The sequence below is a fragment of the Pseudoliparis swirei genome, chromosome 1 (genome assembly GCF_029220125.1).
Source record: "Pseudoliparis swirei isolate HS2019 ecotype Mariana Trench chromosome 1, NWPU_hadal_v1, whole genome shotgun sequence".
Classification (NCBI taxonomy): Eukaryota; Metazoa; Chordata; class Actinopteri; order Perciformes; family Liparidae; genus Pseudoliparis; species Pseudoliparis swirei.
Window position 1 is genome coordinate 19517576 of NC_079388.1, and position 12990 is coordinate 19530565.

Here is a 12990-nt window from a genome sequence, read left to right on the forward strand (position 1 = left end):
GCGTCCTTGTGCTGCTCCAGCAGTAACCAGCAGAGAGGAGATTGTAGAGCAAGGGCCGGGACGCTCGGACAAGATCACTTTTCAATTCAATTCAGTTTATTTGTATAGCCCAATTTCACAAATTACTAATTTGCCTCAGAGTGCTTTACAATCTGTACACATAGACATCCCTGACCTCTGACCTTTGACCTCACATCGGATCAGGAAAAACTCCCAAATAACCCTTCAGGGGGAAAAAAGGGAAGAAACCTTCAGGATGGACAGAACAATAGATGTCATGTGACCAGAAGGACAGATTAGAGTTTAAATACATTCAATGAATATGACAGAGTGTATGAATAGTTCATAGTAGGCATATTCCACGATGGAGACCTCCACGATCCATCAGGCAGATGGCGGTGGGGAGGCGGAGTGGGCGGAGTCTCAACAGGACAGTGGCGTAGTCGGTAGCAGGAATTCCACGACCCAGACCTCGATGATCCATCAGCAGATAGGATCTATGCCGATTAGAGAATGACCAGGGGGGAGACGTCAGCAAGAACCGGTGTAGGGGGTAAACTGAGTGGGGAGAAATGTGTAACGAGGGAGTGGACGGAGGCTGCGTGTTTTGCATTGAATCATTCTGGGATGTTTGCTCCCAAAAAAAGTCATTCCACCAGCCGCCACTGGTCCTGGTTGCGCTTTTGAAATCAGCAAACTTTAAATATGGAACTTGACTAACTTATGTCCAAAGACAGCTTATGAACAGCATTTTATTGCATCCCGTTTTTGACACGTTTGAAAAAGCTTTAATTTTCTTGTTTACGGTTTCTTTTGAATCGCAATTACAAAAGTAATATAGTATGCACAACAGAAATGTACAAAAGGTAGAAAAGAGAAGTCAGCTTCATAGCGTAGAAACAGAATCACCATGAAGCCTACAGAGCAGACTTTTGGATAAACAGTCCGACTCTCAGTGACGTTCGTCTGCAGCCGTGTTTCATGAGCTGGTTGCCGACAACAGCTTCATTTTATTATCGTTTATATCCACGCATGCCGACCATGAAAGCCATAAACGCTCAGCTTCCGGTTACACTCATTAAACCCATTTTGTGCATCTTCGGTGGCAGAAAATGAAAATATAGTTTTACATACATGGATTTTACTGGATTGTTTTAATTCTCCTGACCTTGAGTTTGACCCCTGACCAGACAACAGGCATCAAGTTATTCCTGGCTTTCCTTTTAATAGTCTCTCTTCCTCTCCTTCCTTCCTTCTTTCCTTCACCACCGGACTCGCCGCACTTCCACTTTCCATCCGCGACTTTAATCACATGCACAACATTACAGGAACATTTGAATCTGACGCTGGTCTCTATGATCTCCGCTTATTCACAACAACGCGCTGCAGTTTTAAGTGTTAATAAATAATACTTACAGTAGGGTAAACATAAAAAAGGAGTCTCTTTAAAACAACTCTCAAACTGAACGTATCAGTATTTTGTCACATTTCTTTTTTTTAACTTCCAATTTCTTATTTTTTAGGTTGATTTCTGAGTAAAATACATAAAGTCCATGTTGACTTCACTTGGGACATGGACAGCGGTCTCCTGGGTGAAAGTCCAGGCGCAATGACTATGCGATGATTCATATGAATGTTGTTGTTTATTGTATTATGATCGTGTTTGAGTACGATGTATCCTCACTCTGAATGTAAAATAAATATAATGTGTTGGACGACTCTTCTCGTTATTTTGTATCTGATGACTGAATGTCTTTTTTTCATTATTATATTTTAAATATACTTTTATATTTATGTCATTAATTACCTTCGCATTGAAAATGTTACTCGCATAACTCAAAAAGTATTAAACCGAATCGCATGAAATTTGGTAGGATGATTGGTTATTATCCGGGAACCATTTGATTAGATTTTGGGATCGATCGGATCAAAGGTCAAGGTTAAAGTCATCAAAATGTCAAAATCTTCTTTTTACCGTAGCGCGGTCAATTTTTATCCAATTGGCATGTAACTTATGCCAAAATGTTCATAATTCAATGCCCAATCTTGTGATATGCGAAGGTATGCGCTCTACCGAGAGCCCGTTCTAGTTATTGAACTGTGTTGATTGTTGTTAATGTCGTTGTCTATTGTCGCACCGGCGGCCATGACACGTTCCTTGTATGTGAAAATATACATCGCAATAAAAAGTTGCTGATTCTGAATCCTGAAAGTACGCTTTAGTTTTCAGTCTAATTCATAAATTGTGCCGTTAAAGACGATTTCACTCAGAGTTCGTCCACCGCCGTCGTCCGGCTTCTCGTCGCCGTGACGACGCACGCTCGCCGGGACCCGCCGCTGTCGTCCAGCGAGCGCTCGTTGGATCGACTCGTCTGTCCGTCGCCGTCGTCCGCCAGAGCCCGGCGGTACACCGCCGCCAGACTCTGCCGGGACCGCCCCCTCACGTCCAGCCCCGTGCAGAAGTACAACAGTGGGTTCACGCAGCTGTTGAAGTAGGCCACGCCCCTCGCCAGAGGGTGCCAGACCCTCGCCACCGCGTTCTTGCCGTCCACCATCTTCACCAGCAGCAGGCAGTGGTACGGCGCCCAGCACAGGAAGAAGGCCACGACGAGCAACGCCAGTATGCGCAAGGGGCGGGACTTCCCCGCCAGGCGGGTGCGTCGGATGCCGATCCCGGCCAGGATGTAGCAGGTCAGGACGACCGCGAACGGCAACAGGAAGCCGCACAGGAAGCGGACGGCGTACAGGGCCAGCTTGACGCCGCCGGCGCCCTCGGGCTCCTTCACCTCCAGGGAGCACTTGGTCACGTTGTCCTTCCGGTAGACCTGGCGGTAGGCGAAGTAAGGCGTGCTGAAGGCGGCGGCGGCGGCCCAGGCGCACGCGGCCACCACCCTGGCGGCGCGCAGGGTGCGGCGGCGCTTGGTGAAGACGGGCCGCCAGACGCAGAGCGCCCGGTCCAGGCTGATCACGGCCAACAGGAAGACGGAGCAGAACATGTTGGCGTACTTGAAGAAGCCGTTGAACTTGCAGAGGAAGACGCCGAAGGGCCAGTCGTCGGAGAGGAGCTTCTTGGCGAGGGAGAAGACTCGCGTGACGCAGAAGACGAGGTCGGCGATCGCCAGATTCACCAACCACACGTCAGTGACCTTCGGCTGAGGAGGGAGAGAACAGGGAAAGGAAATAAGGAAGGGAACGAGGAGAATTGCTTCGAGAATTGTAACCTATTTTATTCTCATACCATCCCTAAGAAAAGCTTTTGACGTATCATGAATACATCTTAAAGGAGTCTGCAGAAGTTTGTGTCCGGAGGAGGTCGAGGGGGTTGATGGGTAAACAAAACAAAAACAACGAGGTGTCACCGAAATGACCACAACTTTGTTTTGAATCACGCGTCGCAGATTTAAAATCGTTTAAAAAACATCATGGTTGGGCGAAAAAATAACTTGAGTATAAAAGTCTAAAGTTGATTGACAGAATGCAGGATATGTTTTCACTTATCTATTTAGTATCTATCTATTTAGGAGTGTGATATTCACAATCTGACACTCCTAATTATACAAAATCAGACTTGCTTCTTGTGTCATACACTCCATCACTCTAAAGCACAACTAAATGGGTGATTATGAATTTGTCATACCACTTAAAAATAATGTGTCATTAACCACCAAGCCACTTTGAATGAATAAAATAAATAAAATGAATAAAATGAATAAAATGAATAAAATGAATAAAATAAATAAAATAAATAAAATAAATAAAATAAATAAAATAAATAAAATAAATAAAATAAATAAAATAAATAAAATAAAATAATGTTACAGCCTATGTTAACTTAAATGGGAATAAAATAACAATACAAAATCAAATAATTAAATCAGGCTCTTTTTGGACCCGAAAAGATTTTTTTAAATGAGTCATATCCAAGTAGGTTTACATTTTAAGCCATTTTCCGGTAAAAAATACAATTTACATTATCGGTCGCTGCGTGAGCCATTACTTTCTAACTTGTATATTATTATATATTTAGAACAGGACAAAGAGCTTCAGGCGAACATGTATATTTTTTATACTTTCAACTCTTCTGTGCATCCACCTTGAGCTTGAACCCGGCCACCCAGATCACCAGGGAGTTCCCCGTGATGCCGATCACGATCGTCAGGCTGTAGAGGACGACGGAGACGTGGTCCATGATGGCGTCCAAGTCCACAGAGGCGTTGAGGGACATGGCTGGAAAACAGGAAATCTAAATGTTACCGATTAAATGGTCAAATTCAACAATAATTTTGTACCTTTGAAAAAAATATTTTTTCCCCAAGATGACCAAAATAAATCCACTTTTTTATTTATAAATGTAAGCTAATGCTTTTAATGTGAAGCAATAAATGAAGCAATTTCAGAGCAAAATTTTTGATTTGATTCATTAATTTGCGCATGAAGCTTGAATTTTGTTGCGGAAGAAGAGATTTGATGGATTAGATTTGTATCTAGATTTACGAATACTGTTTTATGATTTCAGTTTCATATTATATGACACTGTTAAATATATATAACAGATATATTAGTCAACAACTTAGCAGGAAACTTGTATCAGCCGAAATCCAACTTCATGTATAAAAGGTGGCTGTGGCGCTGGAAATAGGGAGACAGGAAGTGGGAGGAGTCCTTGGAGCCATTGGAGTCATTGGAGTCATTGGAGTCATTGGAGCCATTGGAGTCATCGGAGCCATTGGAGTGATTGGAGTCATTGGAGCTATTGGAGCCATCGGAGTCATCGGAGTCATTGGAGCTATTGGCCGTCATCATCTTTTTTCTCTTTTTGCAACCAGAAGTACAACTGAAAGCCGAACGACCGATCTTTTGGGGCGAACAAAATGTTACAATTATCTTTCAGCGATTTAAACTTGTAAGAGGAAAACACAGACCACTCCCAGATTCATCAACGCCGTGTCACAGACCTGTCAATCACAAGGTAGTTGGGCGTAATTAGGGGTACATATGCTTTTAATGACAAACAAGGCACCTGCAATTTCGATTTAATTGAGTTTGTGTTGCTTCATCTTGCCATCATCATTAAGAATAGCTTATGTTGTGTTTCCTTCCTGTTTTCTCTGTTCGGGGAGCACAACGAGGACTAAAGATGATCTAAAAGGTTCTCGACCGAGCGGGGGTTGAAATGTTACTTCCTGTTTCACTGTTTAACGCTCTAAAAAAAGACTGATGAGTAGAGGTGACTTAAGAGCAGTGGTGTATAAAGTACCCAAAAGTCATACTTGAGTAAAAGTAAAGATACTTGACTGGAAAATTACTCAAGTAAAAGTAAAAGTCACCTATGAGAATACTACTTGAGTAAAAGTATGAAAGTATCTGATTTTTTTTGTACTTAAGTATTGAAAGTAAAAGTAAATGCTGTTAATAAAATAAAAAAAGGGTCAGAATTTTGAGAATTATGAAGTTTATTTGTTTTGGTGCTGTGGCCGCCATGAACAAGGAGTATGAGCTTGGATGAACTTAGCAATATATGAATACTATGAAATTACTAAAATATAAAAACACGATTAACACAGAAAAAAGCAGAACCAAAATCATCACTTTAAAGTGAAAAATGTATTATTCATCTTCAAAAGAAGTTGATTTTCAAAATGGACAGATTTCAGTGTCGCTCTTCTGGGGCTGAAGATGAGTCCTGCGATGCTGAAGAGCCGTTCACATGGTGCAGGTAGAGTGTGTCTAGCTTCACAGGCCCTGATGGTGCAGGTAGAGTGTGTCTAGCTTCACAGACCCTGATGCAGGTAGAGTGTGTCTAGCTTCACAGGCCCTGATGGTGCAGGTAGAGTGTGTCTAGCTTCACAGGCCCTGATGCAGGTAGAGTGTGTCTAGCTTCACAGGCCCTGGTGCAGGTAGAGTGTGTCTAGCTTCACAGGCCCTGATGGTGCAGGTAGAGTGTGTCTAGCTTCACAGGCCCTGGTGCAGGTAGAGTGTGTCTAGCTTCACAGGCCCTGATGGTGCAGGTAGAGTGTGTCTAGCTTCACAGGCCCTGGTGCAGGTAGAGTGTGTCTAGCTTCACAGGCCCTGATGGTGCAGGTAGAGTGTGTCTAGCTTCACAGACAGCAGCACACAGTTGGGAAGCATTTCAGCAAGTCAACGTGATCCACGTCTCCATCCAGCTGTTTGCTGCTGTCATGTGCTTGAGATGACGAAGAAGAAGTCCTCTTCATCAGATGAACTGGACCTGGTGGCATCACCTAGCTGCAGGGAGGGTTCTTCCATGTGCTGCTTGATGTAGTCCATTCCTGAAATAAAGTGAGAGTATTACAGACATGATAGAATTAATAACACTTCCTAACATGTCATGACCCCAACCTAAAGTTTTGTCCAAAATAGTTTGTTTTAATTTGAGGTTTATACATTTAGTTTCATGCACTGTCCGTGCATCCAGAGTTGATTTGTGAATATGTACTTGTATCTCTGTAGTTCAACACAACAACAGTCCCAAATCAATATCGTCGCCATTACTGGACCGTCACTCTTATAATATTAATACAAATAATTATAATAATGCTGTAATGATTAGCATTATATTATAGCTAAGACGACTCAAATCAACACATTCTCACAACTGTCAACACTTCTTCAGCTCATTAACTCGCTAGAGATCCGTCTACTCCACTCACGCTGATTGTCTCATTTAATTGACGATAGCTAGCGAACGTTAGCCTAACGTACAACATGCGTAGGACAATCACTGTTGCCCCCCACCTCTCCTGCCAAAGATATAATTTACTTCAATCCTGAGGACAACACTGCTAGATATCTTAACAGGTTTATGATGACTAAACATTAACGTTGCGGCTCATGGGATTAATCTTAATTTACCTCAATGTGTTTCCTGAGGTTGGTGAGTTGTTGAAGGCCAGTATCTCCGTAGCTTTCGGTCGGCATAAGAGGCACTTCATCCGGTAGGAAGAAACTTTCACTCCGACCAAAGAAAAGAGTTCGCCCAAATATGGCCACGGACGTTGATCTTGGTCCCCGTGGTTCTTCGAGTAGCTTCCATTGCTGCTCCACATGAAATGAGTCGTATCTGTAGCCGCTCGCTCGCTAGCATCCTGGGCATCACTGGGAACAGAAAACACGCAGCAAGGGCCCCTGAACCCCAACCTGGTGCTCGTGCTGCGTTCAGGTGCGCTGCGGCGTGTTCCACAACAGTCCACGATGTTTCTCATGATTATTTTTTTCCGTAGTAACGAGTAACGATACCGTTTCAGGGGAAATGTATCGGAGTAAAAGTACAAGTTTTCATTGCAAAATGTAGTGAAGTAAAAGTAAAAGTAAACAGAAATATAAGTAGTAAAATAAAGTACAGATAAAAAAAAAACTACTTAAGTAAAGTAACGAAGTACTTCTACTTCGTTACTATACACCACTGCTTAAGAGGCGTGTGTGAGGGAGTCGAATACAACCAGCTGAGTCATCGCGTTTCGGCCTGTCTGCATGTCAAGATGTGTGTTTGTTTAATGCCTTACAATGCATTCAATTCATGGGTGTGTGCCATTGGAAGCGATGAAGAATGTTCACGTTATTGTAAAATTAAAAATAAGCCAAAATAAATGTACGTGCACAACGGCTTAGCGATGTATGATTGATGTATGATTGGCATCTGCGTTCTCAGCCGTGACTCAGTTGTTGGTGTTGAGGTGCAGAAAGATTTTAAGTTTCCATTTTAATTTGTTAATTCTTCCACAGAAAGGATGAACTCGTTGATCGGAATCAGACAACTCAGCTGGATGGTTTCCAAATGATGTCATCAGTGTGAGTTGAAACAACAACTCCACGTACAAAGATGGGTGTGGTGTGAACAAAGAGGCCACAAATAAAAGGGGTGGTGGGGGTGGTGGGGGGAGACATTGTGCGTCACCATCATGAATTGTTTTTTTTTTGCAGTCATAATTGACACAAGAGGGCGGAGCTAAGTGCATATGTATTTATGATATAGTAGCTATCTGAAATATTTTTTACAATTTTTACAAATGTTTTAAATCCATAATAAAAACACGGAGTAGTCGATTAAAGCTGCTTAAATTTTTTTAAATAAGTAAAGAAAACAAATTATTAAATGATGACCTTATAGGATTAGATACGATCATTTGTTCAAATAGCTCCACGATAATAATTAAAATCAAGAGATATACAACAGGATGTGCACACATGAAAAAGAAAAGACTTAATTAATATAATTCTAGATAACAGTGTTGTTCCTTCGGCGATGTAAGTCAACAGTTATAATCGAACACGATCGATATCTCGAAAAATACTATCCGTGTGGAAACTACCAAAATAAAACAATTTGTGACGGACTTTCTTTTTTTTCTATTTTTATAAAAAAGTAAAACACAACATTACAAAATGTTTAAATAAAATTAGGGCTGTCAATCGATAAAAAAAAATTAACTAATTAATCGCACATTTTGAAATTCATTAATCGCGATTAAAAGTTTTTTTTTCTTCTTTTTAAAGACAAAACTTCACACAGAGCTGTGTTTTCAAAGAGGCTCCTACCTATAAAGTGCCAGCGAGGTATTTAATATCGTGGATGATAAATTGTTTCTTCAGTGAAACATTCAGATTAGTAAAAAAAAAGAAGTATATTGAGACCCCATTGGTCCTGTCATCTTTAACATTGAACACAGCAGAACCAGTGGCCTTGGTAACTGACTGACATTCACATATGTCACGTTAACCCTCTGGAGGCTGGGGGCATTTTATACATTTTACAAAAACATGTAAATTCACCTTTTAAAGGCGTTTGCATATGACACATACCCACGTGTTATACATCAAACATTCCAGAACAATCTCAGCTCTATCCAATGTGAGGCACATTGTCCTCGCGCCATGTTCTCTGCTCTCTGACTGACAGGCTGCTAATGAGCCGCACCTGTGAAGTGGGAGGTCCTTTGTGATTTACTGAGTGTTCATTGGTTGTTTTTTTCGCAAAATGTTGACAGACAAACGGATTGACAAATCACGTTGAAGGTTTCGTGTGACGAGTTCTTTCCGCGCCGCGTCCCCCGACACGTCGCCCCTTCGTTCCTCTGAGTATCAGAGGGGGAGACGGGAGGAAGGAGGAGCAGGAGGAAACCCGACTGATTCATCCACGAGTTCAACTGATTCATGCTCCTTATTGTCGCGGAGAAATAATTGTTTTAAAAATGGAAACAGTGTTAAACCGTACTGCCGCGGCTTGACACTCGGTTTGAGTGTAAAAACTTCAACGAACACCGGAAGTAAACAAAGTTGCGTTAAAATATTTTAGTGCGTTAACGCGGCCAAATTAATCTCATAGATTAACGCGTTAACGCTGACAGCCCTAAATAAAATATTATTTTTACATTTCGTGAGTATTTCTTTCCAAGTCATGAATTAAAAAGTGAATGAAATAATTCTTTAAACGCCCAGAAATGGGTTTTTTTAGATCTCCGATTGTTCAAAACCACGAACAACTTCCTCAGAATTATGTTTTAAATATCATCTTTTAATAATAACAAATAAAGAAAGTTATACAAACCGTCCTGACGCAGCGGCGAGGTCGGCTGCTTTGCTCTCAGTCGAGACAGAAGTGGAGATGCATCTTGTGTGTGTCTGTGATTGTGTGTGTGTGTGTGTGTCTGTGTCTGTGTGTGTGTGTCTGTGTGTGTTCATGCACAGTGAAGCTACCCTGTGTCACTGACTTCAAGTGGTTTTATTACCAGAAGCTGGACATGTGTGTGTGTGTGTTAACGTCCCCCCCACCCTCCTCCTCTTCCTCTCTTACACACACACACACACACACACACACACACACACACACACACACACACACACACACACACACACACACACACACACACACACACACACACACACAGACCCTTCCTCTTTCTCTCTCTCTCTGGTTTTATGTCATGCGTGTCTGGCTGCATCTTCCTGTCTGAATGCTTCTTGTTTCCTTCACAGTCACACACTTTGTCTCCTTGTATTTAACACACACACACACACACACACACCTAAAGAGAGCGAGCGAGCGGATGACCGTCTTGTGTTAATCACACGGAGACCGAGAGCCAATCGGGTTCCTCCGTTAGGGGCCGATGACCGTGTGCTCTGACGTCAGATAACTTTGAGATCTTCTTCATTTCTCCTCAAGGAAAACTCAACCAGAAATAACACTTCCGGTTAAAGAAATCACTTTGTGTGTGTGTGTGGGGGGGGGGGGGGGGGGGGGGTGCTTTTTCCCTTCCCTTCAAACGTCCTTCACTCTTTCGTTGTCCCCCGCGGCCAATCGGGTCGCTCTAAACGGAGCTCGCTGCGTCCCGATGTCGCAAAAAGGTCACGACGGAAATGTTGAACTCACGAAGAGAGGAAGTCGTCCAACAAAGACGGTTTCACACGATCACACGATCACACACACCTCTAGTCGTTTAAATTCACCATTTCTACTCAAAAAGGAAAACATTAGATGTGTATTCACTCCAAAACTCTGTGAATTATAGATGTCGTGCACATGTATACAGTGTAGATATGTGAGAGGGTTACAATTATAATAATAATTTTATTTATAAAGCACCTTTAAAAACAAGGCAAAACAAATAGAATAGCAAGATACAAATATAAAATGTAAAAATAAATATTAATACATATATGATAGTATGAATGTGTGTGTGTGTTAGCGTTGTGTAAGTGATAACCCTCAGAAGTATTTAATACTAATAAAGATTCCCAGCAGTCAGTGTGCAAACATCGACTTCACCTGTGTCTGCTTCCCTCTAGTGGCAGAGGTTGGAGTTGCTTCTTTGTGATTGGCCAGATTTTGAAGCCAGTAGAAGGAAAAACAAACCCTGCTGCTCTGTCTGGTGTTTTATAATGTGAATATGAAAATATGAAAAACACAATTTATTTTCAATAATCAGGCCCCCGTAAACCAGAGAATAGCACCGTACATGGAGGTGTTTCACCCTAATCCGTATAAAACTAAAACATAATAGAGCGTCACATCGCAGGTCAGTTTAGTTCCACCTCAAAAATAATTAAACCGGCATCGCAGTTTTTAAAACAGTTTTTCCTCGATTATTTATTTGCACGATGTCATCGTCAGCGTCTCCTCGTTTAACTCCGCCCTCTCCGGGTTTATTGGGTATTTTATTTTCCTTTTCAGATTATTGAACAAATCACCACAGACCTGCACATTTGTAATGCACTACAAAGGCTTTTGAAAATTATTATTATTTATTTGTTTTGGTCTTCACAATATGGCCACGATGAAACACAGAACACACGTAAATACTGCGAGAGCCAGTCGGTCACAACGAAGCCATACAGAGATATCTAGAAAAGTTCACAGGCTGTGGGACGAAGAGCTACGAGGAAGACGAGCGAGTGTCCTTTTGGTTAAGGGAGCTACGTCATCGCTTTGACAAATTAATTTTATTAATTAACAAATGTAAACAATTTGTCCCCAAAAATGTCAACAGATAAAAACAAAAATGGCTACAAATAAAATACTAAATTTCAACATATTTTCAAAAAAGAATTTAAACATATTTCCCCCAAAAAGGTCAACTAATTAAAAAACTAAATCAAAAAAAGGAAAATAAATGTTGATGAAAAAAAGGAACTTAATTTCCCCAAAAATTGTCAGCACATTTCCCCCCAAAATTAGACAAATACAAAAAAAGTCAACAATATAAAAAATAATTCTACACAAATAAAATAAATGTCAACAAATGTTCTCCTTAAAAAAAAAATTCTAAAAAAGTCAACACATTTAAAAAAAAAAAAGTCAAAATATAAAAAATAAAAGTCAACAAATAATAATCAAAAAACAAATTTGCACTAATAAATAAAACCAGGAGTGATATGAAAAGTCAACAGCTGAAGAGACGAGTGAGAAAGGCCACGAGGTTCACAGAGAACATCAGAAAACTCCTAAAAAGCTTAAAGCAAATTGTTTACATCTGCATTGAAATATAAAAAAAGGAAAATGTTACACTTATTACAGTTGAGCTTCATTTGTTTGACCTCATTCACACACACTTGTATTTCTTCTTCTTCATCCATCGTAAAACATAGACCCACAAGCCCGGATGTATCTTTCTTCCCACGCTCCAAAACCCCGACACGTCTTTTATTTTTCATTCTCTTCCAGCGTTTCTTGTTAAATGTTCACAAAAATCTACTTTTTTAAAGTTAAATCAGAAGCGTTTAAAAATAATAATGAAAAAAAAAGACAATCTTGAAATTTCCTGATGCAGATTGCAGATGTCATGTCTCAGAGTCCATTAGAGGCCTCTTTAGAGAGAACCCAGAGAAGAACCGTTCTGGAAGAGCATTTTCTTTTTGCACAGGAGGAATGTGAGAAAACTATATTACGCAGCCTCAGCGTGTTTTGAGAAACTCGAGGGCCTCGGCTTTGCTTCGGACTCTTGGTTCAACGTCTCGACCCTGTAACTCTGAGCTTACCCTGTCAGCTGAAACAATAGGACATAAATAAATTAAAGAGACACCTTTTTAAATCAAAAGAGGCCCATTCTTACTGAAATGACCATTACAAGTTATTAAAAGTTAAGATAACGACTGTGCGACACACAACTTATAGGGAGATTTAAATTAAGTTATGCGTATTTATTCACTGCATTTCTGTACTAATGCTGCGACGATTGTGGCTCAAGAAGAAAAAAACTAAATAAAAAGCCACGATGGTTCTGGATGAGAAAGAATTACTTAAAAATATGTAAATTTTCTTTACCTGTACAATAATAAACAATAAATGTATATCAGTTAAATGCAACAAACAAACAAAACAAGGTAAGCACAGCCTCGGTCAAAGGAGAAGAAGAAAGGAAGGAAAGAAGATAAAAGAAGGAATGAAAGAAGAAGAAAAGGAGGAAAGAAGAAGAAAAAGAAGAAAAAACAAGATGAGCACAGCCTCAGTCTGTGTGAAGGGCAGCCCTGTTT

At 40.8% G+C, this 12990-nt stretch overlaps 1 protein-coding gene across 1 annotated transcript; it reads right to left on the bottom strand.

Annotated features, from left to right (window-relative positions):
* Positions 1 to 117: 117 nt before the first annotated feature.
* LOC130203039 (C3a anaphylatoxin chemotactic receptor-like) lies at positions 118 to 4488 on the bottom strand. The gene is made up of 2 exons (XM_056428963.1): positions 4094 to 4488; positions 118 to 3152 (listed from the first exon to the last, which is right to left on the bottom strand). The coding sequence occupies exons 1-2, from the start codon at positions 4223 to 4225 to the stop codon at positions 2268 to 2270; spliced, it is 1017 nt and encodes a 338-aa protein (XP_056284938.1). The 5' UTR covers positions 4226 to 4488; the 3' UTR covers positions 118 to 2267.
* Between the last annotated feature and the right edge of the window lie 8502 nt (positions 4489 to 12990).